Raw genomic sequence first — 19208 nt, 5'->3', positions numbered from 1 at the left:
TGAACTTAGGAAAGTTTGGCTGAATGGCAGCTAGCGTCACGGTTGCCAGGCAGCGAATGGCGGGCTCCCGGGTTCCGCCCTCCGCTCCAGCGTCAGCTACAAGGGGGAGGACCCGAGGGGCGGGACGAAGCCGAGGGCGGAGCGCGGGCCGGGTCGCTGGAGCTCTTGTGGCCGGAAGCCTTGCCGCTAGGGAGAGACGGGATTGGGACCCTTATCAGGTACGGGCCCAGAGGGGGCGCGCGGGGTCGGGTGCAGGCGCAAGTTCCTGCGTGGGCAACGCAGCAGGCCCCGGGCGTACGCCCGGTAGGGGTAAAACTTCGTCTCCAGGTTGAGGTAACTGTCTCCTGCTGCATAACCGAATCTCCCCATCCAGCCCAGCTCTCCAGCCCTAACACCCATCTTCCCAAACTCCCTGGCAGCCTCCAATACCCTTAGCCAATGCCTTTACCTTCCGGTCTGTCTTAATTTTGATTCTCACACACACACACACACACACACACACACACACACACGATGTCTGAAGGTAGATACGATTTCACTTCCTTCATTGTTATTTTAAGAAGTGTAAGGTACAGTGGTGCCTGGGTGGCTCAGTGGGTTAAGGCTCTGCCTTCGGCTCAGGTCACGATCCCAGGGTCCCGGAATCGAGCCCCGCATCGGGCTCTCTCCTCCGCGGAGAGCCTGCTTCCTCCTCACTCTCTGCCTGCCTCTCCTACCTGCGATCTGTCAAATAAATAAATAAATAAAAAGAAGTGTAAGGTACAGAGAGGTGAAACGATTTGCCTGAGGTCACATACAAAATGCAGTTCTTTCCCCAAAAGCTGTTTGAGCACAAAATATATGCCTAAGAGAGTGGGAGATGCTGGAAAAAAACTTAAGTGTTACAGCCTTTAACCCTCGTCTTTGCGATCTATTTTGGGAAGACCATGGGTTTTTGTTGTTTTGTTTTGTTTTGTTTTCATATTTAAACCTCAGGGTTAACTTGCCACCTTGCTCTTTTAATAATAGCTGAGATTCGTTCCTGGAGAAGTGGGGCCTCTCCATTTTTTTGTTTTTGTTTTTTATTTGTTTGTTTGTTTTAAAGCAGTACAGGTGCATAGTTTAAAAAGTTAAGCACTAGTAAAAGGTTTAAGATGAAAAATAGGAACTCCTGACCAGTCCTTTCCTCCCCGTGTTTCTACTTCAAAGACGTTAAAAAGCATCTCATGATTATTCATACTGGTGGAAGAGAATCTCTCCCACCGCAGAGATTTTTCTTTCATTTGTAATAAGATCATGTGACCTTTTTTAGACCACAGATGTATGTAAATACCCTTTTCTGTTAGGTTCAGGCTGCAGCAAGAGTAAGTTTTGATTTCCTAAACAGACAGATGGCAGGGGCGGGGAAAGAGAGGAAGAAATACTCTTATCCCAGCCTTCTTGGTGACACAAGAACCAGTTTTGAGTGAAATTTCACTGTGAAAAAACAAACACCTCTGCTTTCTTTGCCTGACCCCACCCTGATGGGGGGTGGGTGGAGGGAAGAAATCTCTGGGTCTTTCACAAAGTTGATAATCTACAAGAAGAATCAGAGGTCAATAGAGGTCTTAAAAGTATCACAGTCTTAGGGATTAAGTGACCCCTTGGGCAGTATTTAAATATCTGGAATGGAGTTCCTCCTTCCTGTATGGAGAGCAGATTATAAGTTATACCTATCTCTAAAGAGGTTTCAGCCCTTGATAAAGTTTTGGGGCCAGCAGGGGTCATGCTGAAATAAATATTTATGATCTACGATGTAAGTGAATACAAACACAAGCAAATAAATCTAAAACAAACTCATTGAGGGTGATAGATGAAATAAAGATGGTGTAAATATTGTTTAGTGAAGCTGAATGATGGATACATGGATGGTTCTTGTCCTATTCACTCTTCTTGGTGTGTGTTTGAAAATTATCATTAAAACAAAGAGCCCCCCCACCATGGGGCGCCTGGGTGGCTCAGTTGGTTGGGCGGCTGCCTTCGGCTCAGGTCATGATCCTGGAGGCCTGGGATCCTGCATCGGGCTCCCGGTTCCACGGGGAGTCTGCTTCTCCCTCTGACCTTCTCGCTCATGCTCTGTCTCGCTGTCTCTCTCTCTCAAATAAATAAGTAAAAATAAAATACTTAAAAAAACAAACAAACAAAGAGGCCCCCATACTAGAGCTCTTAAATAGTACTCTCTGGAAGAAGGTGAACCAAGCTGATAATACTGGTTACATGTGAAGACAAGAGAGGAAGGGACCAAGATTAGGAGTGGGGTCAATGTAGCTTTAATTGTATGTGTGTGTGAGCATTTTTTTCTTACCTGTGTAATTAAAAATCTTTATTGTAGTGATAAGCAGTCATGAGACTGTGACTGATTTAGTCTAGCAAAATTTCCAGTTGGAACCTGCATCCTTCAGACTCAGACCCCAAATGGCGCAGTGGGAGATGTTGCAGAATCTCAACAACCCATTTCAGGATCAGCTGCACCAGCTGTACTCAGATAGCCTCCTGCCCGTGGACATTCGACAGTACTTAGCTGTCTGGATTGAAGACCAGAACTGGTGAGTGCCTCAAGAAGCTGGATGTGGGTAGGATGAAGACAGTGTTCTTCCGAGTGCCCAGGATCCTGGAGATGCCAAAAGCAGGATGGGGTTAGAAGACCTCGAAAGATGGTAGCAACCCTTCAGTGATACTAATCCTTGTCATTTTTGATCCCCAGGCAGGAGGCTGCACTGGGCAATGATGATTCCAAGGCTACCGTGCTGTTCTTCGACTTCTTGGACCAATTGAACAACGAGTGTGGCCGCTGCAGTCAGGACCCTGAGCTCCTATTACTACAGCACAACTTGCGAAAATTCTCTCGGGACATTCAGGTACTTAGAGGAGCCAGGAAGAGCCAAAAAGCTGAATAGAAAAGGAACTGAGTATAGAGGAGTATGGTTTAGGGTATGGAACAGGACCTGGAGATGTGAAAGGATGGGGGCAGATCCAGGCAAAGGGAGGACAAGGTCTGGACTTGGGAGGGATCACTGGCAGAGAGAAAGGCAGAGTCTAGATGACCCTGTTGGGAAGAGGCTAGGTTTTAGGGTACCAGTGGTGAAGAGGGAGAGGGCTAGGGACCCTGTAGGAGGGGGACGTACTGGGGTCAGTGGTGGGGCAGGTCTGGAGGGCTAGATCACTGAAGACAGTTGAGTTCAGCCAATTGTTTATCTTTCTACTGCAGGGTCTTCCCCAGGGCCCTACCCAGTTGGCTGAGATGATCTTTAATCTCCTTCTGGAAGAAAAAAGAATTCTGATCCAGGCTCAGAGGGCTCAGTTGGTAAGAACAATTTGTAGTGATTTTGAAAGCCCCTGGAGTGGAGAGTGACTGTGGAAAGGACTCAGAAGTTTGTCTCAGAACAAGATCCTCCCCCACATTCCATGATATATATAAGTGCAGGCTGGATTTTAGGGATGAAAGATCAGAATTAAAATGTGCTCAAGAGTCTCTTATTTCAGGAGCAAGGAGAGCCAGTCATTGAAGCACCCGTAGAGAGCCAGCAGCATGAGATTGAATCCCGGATCCTGGAATTAAAGGCTATGATGGAGGTGGGTAGATGTGGGAAGAGTTAGGGTCAGTAGGGCTCAGCCTGCCACCTCCCACAAAAGCAGCCTCCTCTGGGTCTTATCTCATCTCCAGACACTGAAGAAATCCATCTGCCACCTGAAAGACCAGCAGGATGTCTTCTGCTTCCGATATAAGATCCAGGCCCAAGGTAGGAAGCAAGCACACTGAGGGGTGGTCGAAACACCAGTGCCTGCTGGGAGGCCAGGGGTGGAAGAGGGGAGAAGTGAAGAGCCCCAGGAAGCAGTAATCTTCTCTGGCTACTACACCAACCGCACTGGGTACAGCCCCACTGCCAGGCAGAGCTACAGGGGCCAGCTGGTGCTCTGGAGGTTAGGCTGGAGGTGTGGCTGAGGGCCAGCTGGTGGGAGCTAGGGGAGACGCATGGCAAACTGCCTCAGCAGATCGAGTGGGCTTTTGGTTCCGGCATGACCATTCAGAGTCTGCCCGAGGGCCCAGAGGTGCCTCTGCTTTGCTTGGGTCCCCTTCTTCTCCCTTGAAAATGCCCCCTGCTCTCTGCCCCCAAATCTGCCTGAGGTCCTGGTCAGGATGGAGAGGGGAAGGAGCCCTAGGTCTGAGTATTTGTCTCACTCCTGCTCCTGTCATCCAGTGAAGACACTCTCTTTAGACCCCCATCAGACGAGACAGCAGCAGCTTCTGCAGGAGACTCTCAATGAACTGGACAAAAGGAGAAAGGTGGGAGGCAGACAGAGGGAGTGGGCAACAGAGAATGGGGAAAATGAGGGATGTGGGAGGCCTGGCCTCTTAGCCTTGGCTTCTTTGTCTCTTCCTCCCCAGTGGGTGGTGGAGGGTGATGGTGAGAAGTGCTCACTACTTACTTTATGGCTTTCTTAGGAAGTGCTGGATGCCATCAAAGCATTGCTAGGCCAGTTAACGACCCTCGTGGAGCTACTGCTGCCCAAGTTGGAGGAATGGAAAGTCCAACAGCAGAAAGCCTGCCTCGGAGCCCCTTCGGATGAAGGGTTGGAACAGCTGGAGAACTGGTGAGAGGCCCGCCCAGCCCTTGTCCCAACCACGCCGCTGCGCTTTGTAAATTATAAACCATGAATTGTAATGAATTTTCTTGTTCATGTAATGAATGATCTATCTAGGCAGGAGATATTGCTGTCCTTACTCTCTGCTTCCCAAAATGATCCCAGCTCCCTTGTCTGACCACAGTGAACCTCTCTTCATTCTCATCACACAGAGAACCCAGAGCCTAGTCTTTGCTTTGGTGAAAGGAATGGTTTAAGCCATAAGCTGGTTTTTCCTTCCTTTTTAATCACCTAAGAAATAGGTTTTTTACTTTTTTTTAAAGATGTATTTATCTATGTTAGAAGAGAGAGAATAGGGGCGCCTGTGTGGCTCAGTAGGTTAAAGCCTCTGCCTTTGGCTCAGGTCATGATCCCAGGGTCCTGGGATCAAGCCCCGCATCGGGCTCTCTGCTCTGCGGGGAGCCTGCTTCCTCCTCTGTCTCTGCCTGCCTCTCTGCCTGCTTGTGATCTCTGTCTGTCAAATTTAAAAAAAAAAAAAAAAAAAAAAGAGAGAGAGAATAAAAGCAGGGCGGGGGAGGAGAGAGGGACAGAGGGAAAGAGAGAATCCTTAAGCAGATTCCCCACTGAATGCGGAGCCTGATACAAGGCTCGATCCCAGGACTGTGAGATCATGATCAGAGCCAAGCCAGCTGCTTAACCAGCTGAGCTACCCAGGTGCTCCACTACTTTTTTTTTTTTTTTTAAACTGTAGTGTCTATAATATCGGAAAAAAAGAAAGACCATTACCTATCATCTTACTGCCCAGATGTAGCTACTGTAACATTATACAAAAATTGAATCGTATTTTTGTACTGTTTTGAGAACTGTGGTTTTTCTTTTTAACTTAGCAGTGTATTACAGTATTTACCTGTGTTATTTATTTTTTTAAATAAGGCTGATGTTTCTTTTTTTCTAAAATTTTATTTATTTTTTAAGTAAACTCTACACCCAATGTGGGACTCAAACCTACTACCCTGAGATGGAGAGTTGCATGCCCTACTGACTGAGCCAGCCAGGCACCTCTTACCCATGTTTTTGGGTCTGTTTGTTTGTTTGCTTAAGTAGACTCCACGTCCAGCATGGAACCCAACGTGGGGCTTGAACTCACGACCCTGAGATCAAGACCTGAGCTGAGATCAAGAGTCAGATGCCTAACTGACTGAGACACCCAGGTGCCCCACACCCATTTTATTTTTAATGGTTGAATCATAGTTCCATCCTCCATAGTATGGAGGTAACATAATTTAGTTAATGAACTCCTATTTTTGGACATTTAGATTTTTTACTTTCTTGCTATTTTTCTTTAATTTATTTATTTGACAGAGATCACAAGTAGGCAAAGAGGCAGGCAGAGGGAGAGGGAGAAGCAGGCTCCCCGCTGAGCAGAGAGCCCAATGCGGGGCTTGATCCCAGGACCCTGGGATCATGACCTGAGCCGAAGGCAGAGGCTTTAACCCACTGAGCCACCCAGGTGCCCCATTCTTGCTTTTTTTTTTTTTAAGTAAGCTCTTTTATATTAATTTTTTTTGTGATGGGGAAAAAACAACTAGTATGTCTTTCACTATACTTAAAATACCTACTGTTTTAAATATTTTCTAATGAGAAAATTCATTGATACTTATTAAAAATGGTGGTGCCTGGCTGGCTCAGTTGGTAGAATATGCAACTTTTAATCTTGGGGTCATGAGTTTAAGCCCCATATTAGGGGTAGAGTTTACTTTAAAAAAATTAAATAATATTTTAAAAAGTAAACTATTGGGGCTTCTGGGTGGCTCATCAATTAAGTGTTTGCCTTCGGCTCAGATCATGATCCCAAGTTCCTGGGATCGAGCCCTGGGTTGGGCTCCCTGCTTGGTGGGGAGCCTGCTTCTCCCTCTCCCTTTGCCTGTCGCTCCCACTGCTTGTTCGTTCTCTCTCTCTCTCTCTCTCTCTATCAAATAAATAAATAAATAAATAAAAAGTGAACTATTAAGAATGAATCACAACAATGTTCAGGTAAATTGAAAACAGATATATAGGGCTTAATATAAAGAATCACTATTTAAATTACAATTGCAGGGGCGCCTGGGTGGCTCAGTGGGTTAAAGCCTCTGCCTTCAGCTCAGGTCACGATCCCAGGGTCCTGGGATCGAGCCCCGCATTGGGCTCTCTGCTCAGCGGGGAGCCTGCTTTCTCCTCTGTCTCTGCCTGCCTCTCTGCCTACTTGTGATCTCTGTATGTCAAATAAATAAATAAAATCTTAAAAATAAATAAATAAATTACAATTGCAAACATAGCCATCATTTGTATAGGGTATGGTAAACTCTGACCTACTAGTGATATCTTGCTCTTTTTAATTTTTAAATTTTTTTCAAAAAATTTTTTTTAATTCCAGGTTAGTTACCATAGTTTCAGGAATAGAATTTAGGTATTCATCACTTACATACAATACCCAGTGCTCATCACAAGTGCCCCCCCTTAAGCCCACCTCCCCTTCAGCAGCCCTCAGTTTGTTCTCTATGGTTTAAGAGTCAGTTCAATGGTATGCCTCTTTTTATCCTCACTATGTTCATCTGTTTCATTTCTTAAATTCCACATATGAATGAAATCATACGGTATTTGTCTTTCTCTGACTGACTTATTCACTTAGCATAATGCACACTAGCTCCATCCAGGTCATTGCAAATGGCAAGACTTTATTCTTTTTATGAGTGAGTAATATTCCATTATACATAATCAACAAATATTTTGGGGTTTATTTTCCAAGCTTTTTCTTCCTTTCCTACCCTCATTTTCTTCCTTCTTCCCTCTGCCTCCCTCCCTTTTTTCTTTTTTCCTTCCCTCCCTTTCTCTCCCTCCCTCCCTCTCTCTCTCTCTTTCTTTCGTTCTTTCTTTCTCCATCCCTCCCTCCCTCCCTCTCTCTTTTTCCTTCCCTTTCCTTTCCTTCTTCTTTTTTTTTTTTTTTTTTTTTTCTGGAAATGGGTCAGTTTTTAGATTCTTTTTAAAAAAAAAAAAAAAAATGTACCCAGTTTGTGAGGGTAAACTCCAGTCATGGGAGAAAACACAGCAGAGGTAGCCCTGGAGCAGAGGAACAGCTTTGAGTTTTGGCAGAATTTGCAATTCCACAGCTTTCTGGTCAACCTTGCACTGCTCTAATCTCACATTTTTCTGTCAAAGATCTCACCTTCCTGGTGTCTGGGTTTATGCAACTTCTTCTTGAAGTAAGCATCAGTGAGATGCTTGGGAATTTTCACACTGCTGATAGCAATTTTGGTGGAGGTGGCAATGACAGATTAGTAGTGTGTTCTACGTAGAGGAACTTGATTGAGGGCCAGAGGTCCAGTCACAAGTAGCAAGCACACTGTTCTAATGCTTCAGGAAAACCACCCTCTTGCCTCTGTGGAGCCCAGGGAGGATGATCACAGTGGCACCTGGAGGGGCACCTGGGTGGCTCAGTCAGTTAAGTGCCTTCCTCTCAGATCATGATCTCAGGGTCCTGGGATCAAGCCCTGAATGGGATTCCCTGCTCAACAGGGAGTCTGCTTCTCCTTCTTCCTCTCCCTCTGCCCTTCCCCCCAACTCATACTCTCTCTCTTTCTCTCTCTCTCTCTCTCAAATAAATAATAAAATCTTAAAAAAAAAAAACAAAACGGTGACACTAGCTTGCAGTTTTCTCATATGCTGCCTGAAAGGTTTTTTTGCCATGGCTCAACATCTTTCAAGCCCCATCTCCAGTAGGATAATACCTAGGCATTTGGGGAAGTTTAACCACCCCAGTACCACCAATCTTGTCACCACCAACTGGTTTTGTGACAGTAGCAGGAGTCTTCTTATCTTTACAACTCTGGATTTAGCTGCTGAATACTTCCTGTTGTACATGGCCTTTCTGGAATACATAGCCAGTGGGAACTATGTGCCAATTCCTCTGACTAGGACAGGGTTTTGGGCTGCAATGGGGCTTCCCTTTCTTTGGCATTTCAGCCTTGAGGTTACCCTCCTTCATCCTGCTACCAGCATCAGCCTTCTTGGCTCCAGGTTTCTTTTCCTTAGGATCTGGCTTCTCATCTTTTTCACCCACCATTATGTAAGATGAAAACGGATTTTTTTTTTTTTGAGAAAGGATTTTTTTTTAAGTTTATTTATTTATTTAAACAATCTCTACACCCAGTGTGGGGCTCACACTCACAACCCTGAGGTCAAGAGTTGTGTGCTGCTCCAACTGAACCAGCTGGGCACCCCAATTTCTTGCTATTTTAAACAGTGCTGCAGTAAACATCCTCATAGCTTTATCTTTATTTATATCCCTAATTATTTCTGTAATATAAGTTCTCAAAAGTGGTATTCCTGGGTTTAAAAATACACCTTTCTTTTGGTGGTGGTATTGTATTGATCCTTTGGTTCATTGTTTTGTTTTGTTTTTTAAGATTTTATTGGGGCACCTGGGTGGCTCAGTTATTTAAGCATCTGCCTTTGGTCCAGATCATGATCCCAGGGTACTGAGATCGAGCCCTGCATTGGGCTCCCTGCTCAGCGGAGAGCCTGCTTCTCTCTTCCCTCTGCTGCTCCCCCTGCTTGTTCTCTTTCTGTCAAATAAATAAAATCTTTTTTATTTTTTATTATTATTATTTTTTAAAGATTTTATTTAGTTATTTGACAAGCAGAGATCACAAGTAGGCAGAAAGAGAGAGAAGGGGGAAGCAGGCCCCCTGCTGAGCAGAAATTCCTGATGGCGGGGCTCCATCGCTGGCCCCTGGGATCATGACCTGAGCTAAAGGCAGATGCTTAACAACTGAGCCACCCAGACGCCCCAAATAAAATCTTTTTTATCTTTTTATTTTTTTTAATTTTTTAAAATTCATTTGTCAGAGAGCGCATGCACAAGTAGACAGAGTGGCAGGCAGAGGCAAAGAGAGAAGCAGGCTCCCTGCCGAGCAAGGAACCCGATGCGGGACTCGATCCCAGGACTCTGGGATCATGACCTGAGCCCAAGGCAGCAGCTTAACTGACTGAGCCACCCAGGCATCCCTTTTTATTTTTTTTTTTATTTTAAAAATGTTTTAAAGATTTTATTTATGTATTTGACAGAGAGAGATACAATGAGAGGGAATACATCGAGAGAGGGAACATAAGCAGGGAGAGTGGAAAAGGGAGAACCAGGGCTCCTGCTGAGCAGGGAGCTGGAGGCAGGGCTCGATCCCAGGACCCTGGGGATCATGACCAGAACCAAAGGCAGACACTTAACGACTGAGCCACCCAGGTGCCCCATAAAATCTTTTTTAAAAAAAGAAATAAAAATAAAGATTTTATTTATTTATTTCTCAGAGAGAGAGAGAGCAAGCAAGCATGAGCAGGGGGAGTGGCAGGCAGGGGGAGAAGCAGGCTCCCTGCTGAGCAAGAAGCCTTATACAGGACTTGATCCCAGGACCCCGGGGATCATGACTTGAGCTGAAGGCAGATGCTTAATTGACTGAGCCACCCAGGCATCCCTTGTTTTGTTTTTCAATATTTTATTTATTTATTTATTTATTTATTTATTTATTTGGCGGGGGGGCAGAGAGAGAGAGTGAGAAGCCAGCTCCCCACTGAGCATAGAGCCCAACATGGAGCTCGATCCCAGGACTTCAGGATCATGACCCAAGCTGAAAGCAGGTCCTTAACTGACTGAACCACCCAGGTACCCCTGTATATTTATTTTAAATAGGAATAATATCATATATGTACTATCTTGTGATTTTAAACAATTTAATATTTTTGGATATTTTTTGCAAGTTAAAAATTTGAGCCTGGGGCACCTGGCTGGCTCAGTTTCTGGAGGGTGTGACTCTCGATCTTGGGGTTGTGAGTTCAAGCCCCACATTGGGCATATAGATGACTTAAATTAATAAACTTAAAAGCAATTGAACATATATGATTAATAATTGCTGTCTGATTAATTCCTTAGGATACAGCTTAGAAATGGAAGACTGCAGGGGCACCTAGGTGACTCAGTAGGTTAAGTGTCCAACTCTTGATCTCAGTTCAGATCTTGATCTCAGGGTTGTGAGTTCAAGCCCTGTATTGGGCTCCACGCTGGGCACAAACCTACAAAAAAAAAGAAAAAAAAAAAGAAAGAAAGAAAAGAAATACTGCAAATGTTGTGCATGTGTTTTGAGTCTTTTTAGACGTTAGTTCCAAATCGCTGTTATAGTCTATTTGCTCATATGTAGCTTATAATTGACTTCCTGTCACCACATTGCCTATTATTATCTTTTGTTACAGAGATAGTAAAGTACAGAAGTTAAAGTATTATGGCTGACTTGGTAGGTAGGGCATGTGACTCTTGATCTTGGGGTGGTGAGTTTGAGCCCCACTTTGGGAGTGGAGCCTACTTTAGAAAGTATGGATTATGCAACCAGACTGCCTGGATCACCCACTCATTCCATACTAGTTCTATGACCTTGAGCAAGTCACTTAGCCTTTCTCTACTACAGTTCAGTTATCTGTAAAATGGAACTAATAATAGTAGCCACCTCATCGAGTTGTTATAAGGATTAAATACATTAAGTACTTAGAATAATAGTACATATCAAGCATCATATGAAAAGTAGCTTCATTATAGAAATAAATCTCTCAGCAGTTTCATATGTGAAAGTGGCTTTGATTTTAATCTCTCGGATTATCAGTCATGTTGCATCATCTTTCATATGCTTCATGGGTTTTTTTTTTGTCCCAGTCAGTTTCTTCCTCTCTGTCTAGTTAAAGGAGAGCTTCTGGAACCTGTCTGGGGGCACCAGGACACTCATCAGTTCTCTCTCCCTCTCTGGAATCCCATCACCCAGGTTCACAGCTGGAGCCAAGCTGTTGTTTCACCTGCGCCAGCTGTTGAAGGAGCTGAAGGGATTGAGATGCCTGGTTAGCTATCAAAATGACCCTCTGACCAGAGGGGTGGACCTGCGGGAGGCTCAGGTCATGGAGTTGCTACACCACCTGCTCCAAAGGTCTAGAGGCCAGGGCGGGAGCTCCTGGGAGGGCAGAAAGAGCAAGAGGAGCCATCCTTACAGAGACTGAGCTCTATTCTCTCCTCCATCTCTCTCTGCAGAGCCTTTGTGGTAGAAATCCAGCCCTGCATGCCCCAAACTCCCCATCGACCCCTCATCCTCAAGACTGGGACCAAGTTCACTGTCCAAACAAGGTTGGCATTTCAGAACTCATTCCTGCTTCCTTTTTCCAGCCCTGGTACTACTGTTTGCTTTCTGGCTTTACAGATCTTTCTGCTCTTGTCTTCTCTCTTTTCTCCTCAATCCACCTACCACCACCACTACCACCTCCCCCTCCCCCTCCTCCTCCTCTTTTCCTTCTTCTCCTTCTTTTTCTTCTTCTTCTTCTTTTCTCCTTCTTCTTCTCCTTCTCCTTCTTCTTCTTCTTCTTCTTTTCCTCCCCTCACCTAGGTCTTCTAATCTCTTACCTTATCTTCTTCAAACATCCGATCTCTCTAGGAGATGGGAGACTGACTGCTTTTCCCTATCCACCTCCTTTTTTCCTAGGCTGCTGGTGAGACTCCAGGAAGGCAATGAGTCACTGACTGCAGAAGTCTCCATTGACAGGTCCATTGGGGCACATGGGACCACAGGGAGGCTGGGGCATAGGCTGCTGGGGCAGAGGAGACACACACTCTTCACCATAGGGCCCTGGGGTTGTGTTCTTACCCCGTCCATGCCTACCTCAGAAATGAACTCCTCACTTTTGTCGAGCACTATATAACCTGCAGCTTGTCAAGTACTTGTTCGTCACAGGGACCCCATGAGTTAGGTATTATCAGTGCACCATTCAAATGAAGAAACAAGCCCGGAGAGAGTATGTCTCCTGTGCAAGGCCGCGTGGCTAGTGAGCACAGATCTGGGTTTGAACCCAGGTCTATCTGATCCTAAAGACTAAATTCCTAACTTCTACACTGATTTTGCTTCCCAGTGATTTTTTTTTTTTTTTTTTTTTAATTTCAGGAATCCTCCTCAATCACAAAGGTAGGTGTCTGACAAGGATGCTGCAAACATCTGGGCGCTGCACGACCTGCACAACCACATGGGGGCGTAGGCAAGGAGGAGGTTGATTTGGTTGGGGTAGGACAAAGGGAGAAGGGAGAACCGACATGAGGTGGAATATTTGTTGTTTTTCCTGCTGAGTTTTTAGAGTAACTCTGCTTCTGTTCTCCATATATCTTCTTCCCCCGAAATAGCTTCCGGAAGTTCAACATTCTAACCTCAAACCAGAAAACTTTGACCCCCGAGAAAGGGCAGAGTCAGGGCTTAATTTGGGACTTCCGCTACCTGGTAAGAAGGGCTAGTAGCTTAAGTGTCTGGTCCAGTGGAACAGGCTGAAGGACGTTCCCAGGCCTTGGGAGGTCTTGAGGCAAAACAGGGGTTCCAGAGACCATGGACATCCCCACCCTGGCATTTTTCTCTCCTTCTCTCAACTCACAGACTCTGGTGGAGCAACGTTCAGGTGGTTCAGGAAAGGGCTGCAATAAGGTGAGGCCTGGACAGAGAGAATGGGGGGATGGGAGGAACTTGCCAAAGGGCCCTCTGACGGTTGTGTCTTCGGCTGTCCTAGGGAATGCTGGGTGTGACAGAGGAACTGCACATTATAAGCATTACTGTCAAATACACCTACCAGGGTCTGCAGGAGGAGCTGAAAGTGAGTGAAAATGGAGGGCAGGGAGAAATGAAGCAGATTTGGCTGAAGGCATTAAGAAGAGGTTAAATAGAAGCCTTGGGAAATTCTCCCCCTTTGCCCCTGTCAAAGCTAGAAACATTGCATCCCCCCACTGACTCCTGTTTTCTCTTCAGACGGACACCCTCCCTGTGGTGATTATTTCTAACATGAACCAAGTCTCCATTGCCTGGGCCTCGGTTCTTTGGTTCAATCTGCTTAGCTCAAACCCCCAGGTAGGAGGTGGAACCAACAGTGAAGGATGGCCAGGAGGGGTGTGGAAGCTTGGTGTGAGGGCGCTTCTTCTGAGCCATTCTTCCCACCCTTGCAGAATCAGCAGTTCTTCTCCAGCCCCCCCAAGGCCCCTTGGAGCTTGCTGGGTCCTGCTCTCAGTTGGCAGTTCTCCTCCTACGTTGGCCGAGGCCTTGACCCAGACCAGCTGAGCATGCTGAGAAACAAGCTGTTTGGTACAGACCTCCTTTTCCCTCAGCCTTTCCCTCGCTGTTGTCTCCCCAGACCTCCATCCTTTCTGTTCCAGGGATCCTGGCCTTGCCTCCTCCCATTATCTGAACTGCCTGTCTTCCCTCAGGGCAGAACTGTAGGACGGAGGGTGCATTGTTATCCTGGGCTGACTTCACTAAGGTAACTCCCTGCATCCCATGCGGCCAGATCTAGCTCCTATGCAAACCCTAGTCCTTCCCTTCCTCACACGTTCTGCTCACTGCAGACACCTCCACTTCTCTTCCTGCTTTCCCATTCCTCCTGCAGCGGGAGAGCCCTCCTGGCAAGCTACCATTCTGGACGTGGTTAGACAAAATTCTGGAGCTGGTGCATGACCACTTGAAGGATCTCTGGAATGATGGGTAAGGCCTCGGTCAGCCTTCCTCTCCCCGCCACTCCCTTTCTGGCTTTCTGGGCTTGAGAGCGGACCTGTGCGCCCTCCTGTGGCGGAAAGGGAGAGAGCAAACACTGGTGCAAGATTGCAAGGTCACACACGCTCCGGTGTGCAAAAATAGTCACAGCCAGCGCACGCCCAGTGTCCACTGAGCCCTGGGAGCCTGCCGAGCGCTCTTTATGAGTTCTCTCGTGTACTACTTGCAATGACGCGGGGTCGCAGAGATGTTCAAGAATTCACCTAAGGGGCATAGTTGGGATTCAAACCCAGGCCTGTCTGACTGCAAGCCCACGCGCTTTGCACGACACTGCCTGCTCATTTGTACAGCACTTTGCCTCTTACAAGATGCTTTTTGTCTCTGTGACTTCGCGGAAGCCTCGTACCTCCTCCCACCATGGAAGGCGGATACCAGTACTGTCAGTAAGATGAAGTGACTTGGCCAAGAGCAAGGCCCCAGAACCTGGCCCTTTCTCCCCAGACAGGGAGAGCGGGGGAGCAGGGAGGCGGGTGGGCCTCACGGCAGCCTTTCTGTGTTTCAGACGCATCATGGGCTTCGTGAGCCGGAGCCAGGAGCGCAAGCTGCTCAAGAAGACCATGTCCGGCACCTTTTTACTGCGCTTCAGCGAAACATCGGAAGGGGGCATTACCTGCTCGTGGGTGGAACACCAGGATGACGGTCAGCAGCTTTGCCCTCGAGGTCCCCAGAGCCGGCCCGCTCTGCCCCTCGACCGCCCTGGGCTTCCCTGGCTCTGTCCGCAATCTCTCAGCAGGCTTGGGGTTGGACAGGCAGGGTGGAGTCGTCTCAGGCCCGACCTCCTCTTTCATGCCTACCTGTTCCCACTTCCCTTCTGCAGACAGGGTGCTCATCTACTCCGTGCAGCCTTTCACCAAGGACGTGCTGCAGTCTCTCCCACTGACCAAAATCATTCGCCACTACCAGCTGCTCACCGAGGAGAACATCCCGGAGAACCCACTGCGCTTCCTCTACCCCCGAGTCCCCCGGGATGAGGCTTTCGGGCGATACTACCAAGAGAAAGGTGAGAAGCGTTGACACACATCCCTGGATGATGGCAGGGGTTCTCAGGCATCTACAAACCCAACACCTTTCCTCCAGACGTGGAAAAATTGATAGCCAGAGAAGTGAAAGGCTTTGTGCCCAGGATGCCGCTTGTTAGTGGGGAACATGGTTATCAGGACCATTTGCGTGAGGGGTCCTTGGGCTGTGCATCCAGCCCCCTGACGTCCCTGTCCTCCTGCATATGTGCCCCACAGTTAATCTTGAAGAAAGGAGGAAATACCTGAAACATAAGCTCATCGTGGTCTCTAACAGGTGAGAGATGCGTTTCTCTACTCATCCTCCCTAACCCTTGTTGGCTGATGGAGTGACCCAGATCTGCCCAGTTCACCTTGCTGATTTTCTCTCCTACTAACCCATACTCTTGAGCCTCTAGGGTTTTTTTCTGGTTCTGCCATCCTCTTTCCTCTCTAGTGTTCTGCTGCCGTCCTTAGGTTGTTTCTACAGGCCTTCTCTGCTAATACCCGCCATCACCACTGATATTCCTAGGCAGCTACTTGAAGCATGGTACTAAGTACTTTTTTAACAACAGGGTTGGTTTTTTTTTTTTTTCATTGTATTGAATCCTTTTGAGAATCCACCCAAGTAGGTGATAACAGCCACATTTAAGGAAAATTTATCATATGGCAGATATGGGACTAAATGTCTGTGTTTAGTTTCTGATTTATTGAATCTCCGTACTAAGCCCATGAGGTAGCTATGGGTATGAACCTCTGTAGCCGAAGAATGTGAGGTTTACTGTGGCAATATTCTGGTACCTAGCTAATAAATGATCCAGGTCTGCCAGATTCCAAAGTCCTGCTTTTTTTTTTTTTTTTTAAATCTTAAAACAGCACCCATTTATTTATTTTTCTTTAAAGATTTCATTTATTTATTTGACAGAGAGATCACAAGTAGGCAGAGAGGCAGGCAGAGGGAGAGGGGAAAGCAGGCTCCCTGCAGAGAGCCTGATGCAGGGCTCCATCCCAGGACCCTGAGATCATGACCTGGGCCAAAGACAGAGGCTTAACCCACTGAGCCACCTAGGCACCCCAACAACACCCATTTATTATCTCACATTTTCCATGGATCAAGAGTCTGGTCATGGCTTAGCTGAGTTCTTTGCCCAGGGCCTCACAAGGCTGCAGTCCAGAGTTTCAGTTAGGACTTCGGTCTCATCTGAGGCTTGTGGTTCTCTCCAAAGCTCAAGTGATTGTTGGCTGAATTAATTTTCTCGGAGCTGTAGGACTCCTGGCGGCTTACGTCTTCAAAGCCGACAGGAGAATCTCCAAAGTCCTGCGTTTAACCATCCTAGTGCCTCTCATATTCTGTTAGGTGGTGGTAGTCCCATTTTATTGACAATAAATCTGAGGCTTAGAAAGCTAAAGATCATCCATCCAATAAATGATAGGGCCCAAACTCTGGCAAGCCTGATTCCAAAGCCTGTGCTCTTAAGCCCTCTGCTCTGTTGCCTCCTTCTTCTTCATTTTTATTTTTTAAGATTGTATTTATTTATGGGGCGCCTGGGTGGCTCATTGGGTTAAAGCCTCTGCCTTCGGCTCAGGTCATGATCCCAGCATCCTGGGATTGAGCCCCGTGTCGGGCTCTCTGCTCAGCAGGGACCCTGCTTCTTCCCCTCTCTCTGCCTACTTCTCTGCCTATTTGTGATCTCCATCTGTCATATAAATAAATACAATCTTTAAAAAAAAAGATTGTATTTATTTATTTGAGAGAGAGAAAGAGGGTGAGCAGTGGGGTGGGGTCGGGTGGTAGAGGGAGAGGCTGAGAGAGAATCTCAAGCAGATTCTGCTGCACTGAGCATGGAGCCTGACCTGGGGCTTGATCTCACAATTCTGAGATCATGACCTGAGCTGAAATCAAGAGTCAGATGCTTAACTGACTGAGCCACCCAGGCGCTGCCCACCTCCCTCCCTGCTCTGTTGCCTTAGCCTAGAGAGAGAGTCTCTGCTTGCTCTGCCATTCCCCACTTCCCCTAAACAACCAGCTCTGCACCTTTGTCTGTGTTGCGGTATCCAGACAGGTTGATGAGTTGCAGCAACTGCCAGACCTTAAGCTGGAGCCAGAGGCGGAGTCATCTGAGCTGGAGTCGGGCCTGGCGCCATTGCTAGGGCAAGAGACAGGCCTGGAGTTAGGGCCACTGCTAGAGGCAGGCCTGGACCTGGGGCCAGCCCTCGAGCCCCTGCCAGAGCCCACACTAGATGTGGTACCAAGAATGCCAGAGCCAAACATGGGACCAGAGCTGAAGCTGGAGCCTCTTCTAGACCCTGTATCCCAGGCAGTGCCAGAGCCAGATTTGCCCCATGACCTGAGACACTTGAACACTGACGAAATGGAAAGTAAGTGATGAGATAGAGCTCGGGAAGAGGGGACACATTCTGTTTACCGACTGCCCTCCCTTACCCATTATAGAAAAAGCTGAGCTCTAAGCTCCTCTTTGGAGGGAGGCTCATTTCTTTGATTCCTTTTATTAGGAAATGTACATGCCCCCTCCTTCCCTGACCTAAGTGCCTCCTCGGGCCTTGCTCAGACCTCTGCTGCCATCCTCCCTCATTTTCCCTGCTGGGTTGGGAACTCCTTACCTAAGATCAGGGCCTGATTTCTTTCTTTGGACTACCTTAGTCTTCAGAAACACTATGAAGATTGAAGAAATCATGACAAATGGTGACCCTCTGTTTGCTGGACAGAACACCGTGGACGAGGCTTACGTCTTCCACCCCAGCCATTTCCACACGGATGGGCCCTTGATCCCTTCTGACTACTAGGAACAACATTTCCTCTGTTCTTCCTGTATCTTTTGTCCCTTCTACCCCCCACATCACAGTGTTGCTCTCCAAGGATGGAAAACCTGTTCCAAGCTGGTTAACTCTAGCATTGGGCATGGGAAGTAAAAGCAGACTATGGGTAAGGAAGGGGCACCAAGGAACCAGAAGAGATGTTAGCCATGGCTCTAACTAGGATCATTGAGGCCAGCTGCTGTTTGGGGAGGTACAGGAGTTCTGAGGGTAGGCCAGCACAGTTAGGCGGTGTTGAGGGGGCTTGGAGTGGCTTCTTTCCAGTAAAGGAGGATGTCAACATTTGAATAGTTGGTAAGGCTAACGTGGTGGTGCCCACTAGCATTGGCCATCCATAGGGAACAGAGACGTGTGATAGATTCCGTTTCTGTCTTCTGGTTCTTTCATGTCTAGAATAACCTTTTCCTTCTTTCTCCCCCTCACTCCTGATTCAAGGCCCAAATTCCTTTGTTTTCTGCCGAGACTGAGAGCTTCCTGCTTCAGCCCACCACGCGAAGCTCCCCTCAGCAGAAGGGAATAGGAGATAAACATCCCCTGTGTACCAGTGTCTTCCCCTGCCCCCCAAGCTGGCCACACCCATTCCTTCCCCTAAAATGATCCTGCCAATCTAATATTCTGTGAAGCTTTGCACAATAATTTACTCTGTCTAGTATCCACTTCCTCAATGCTTAGGAGACAAATCACTCTTGGAGGCCAGGGATGGTAGGGTGGCTGGGAATTTAGGGATCACTTTTTATAGTATTAGATAGAATTTGGTATTTTTACAGAGGAAGAAAAGCCCTGGGTCTTAGATATTTCTCTATTAAGATAACCATTCGTTCTTTTGTACAATATATTGCTTATCTGAAAGGAGAGTTTCTATTCCTTGGGTGTGGACCTGGGCAAAAACCATGTTCCCTGAACTTAGAACCTTGAATGTTTATCATTGGCTTCCAGACAATCTCACACGTTAGTCATTCCCAGGGAATCCCAGGATAATTGCTATTTTTTTCTAGTATAACTTGAGATGGAATGAAAGTGAGGCCCTGTACGTATGGCTGTTTTCTGGCTGGTATGTTAGAGGAATCATCCTCTTCCAAAAGAGGCCCTTCTGAGCAGAAGTGGCTAATAAACTTTGTGCTGACCTAGAAGTGTTTCCTCT

General features: G+C 47.0%; 1 protein-coding gene across 3 annotated transcripts; it reads left to right on the top strand.

Annotated features, from left to right (window-relative positions):
• Nucleotides 1-182: 182 nt before the first annotated feature.
• Nucleotides 183-19197, top strand: STAT2 (signal transducer and activator of transcription 2). 3 transcript variants are annotated; one of them, XM_032874473.1, is made up of 24 exons: nucleotides 183-218; nucleotides 2351-2564; nucleotides 2723-2876; nucleotides 3227-3322; nucleotides 3502-3591; nucleotides 3683-3758; nucleotides 4236-4303; nucleotides 4463-4611; nucleotides 11439-11597; nucleotides 11699-11791; nucleotides 12144-12203; nucleotides 12600-12620; nucleotides 12833-12926; nucleotides 13077-13124; nucleotides 13207-13290; nucleotides 13443-13541; nucleotides 13637-13772; nucleotides 13895-13947; nucleotides 14074-14168; nucleotides 14740-14876; nucleotides 15055-15237; nucleotides 15473-15530; nucleotides 17292-17611; nucleotides 17895-19197. In XM_032874473.1, exons 2-24 carry the CDS (start codon nucleotides 2434-2436, stop codon nucleotides 18035-18037), a joined length of 2547 nt encoding a protein of 848 aa, XP_032730364.1. In that variant the 5' UTR covers nucleotides 183-218; nucleotides 2351-2433; the 3' UTR covers nucleotides 18038-19197. The 3 variants fall into 3 exon arrangements, with proteins under 3 accessions (XP_032730364.1, XP_032730362.1, XP_032730363.1); XM_032874471.1 differs by having other exon boundaries at nucleotides 4218-4303; XM_032874472.1 differs by having other exon boundaries at nucleotides 190-218; nucleotides 2421-2564; nucleotides 4218-4303.
• Nucleotides 19198-19208: the final 11 nt, after the last annotated feature.

Source organism: Lontra canadensis, unplaced genomic scaffold (genome assembly GCF_010015895.1).
Source record: "Lontra canadensis isolate GAN:19392208 unplaced genomic scaffold, GSC_riverotter_1.0 scaffold53, whole genome shotgun sequence".
NCBI lineage: Eukaryota > Metazoa > Chordata > Mammalia > Carnivora > Mustelidae > Lontra > Lontra canadensis.
Note: the sequence above shows the minus strand (reverse complement) of the source record. Positions and strands in the feature narration are given on the sequence as shown.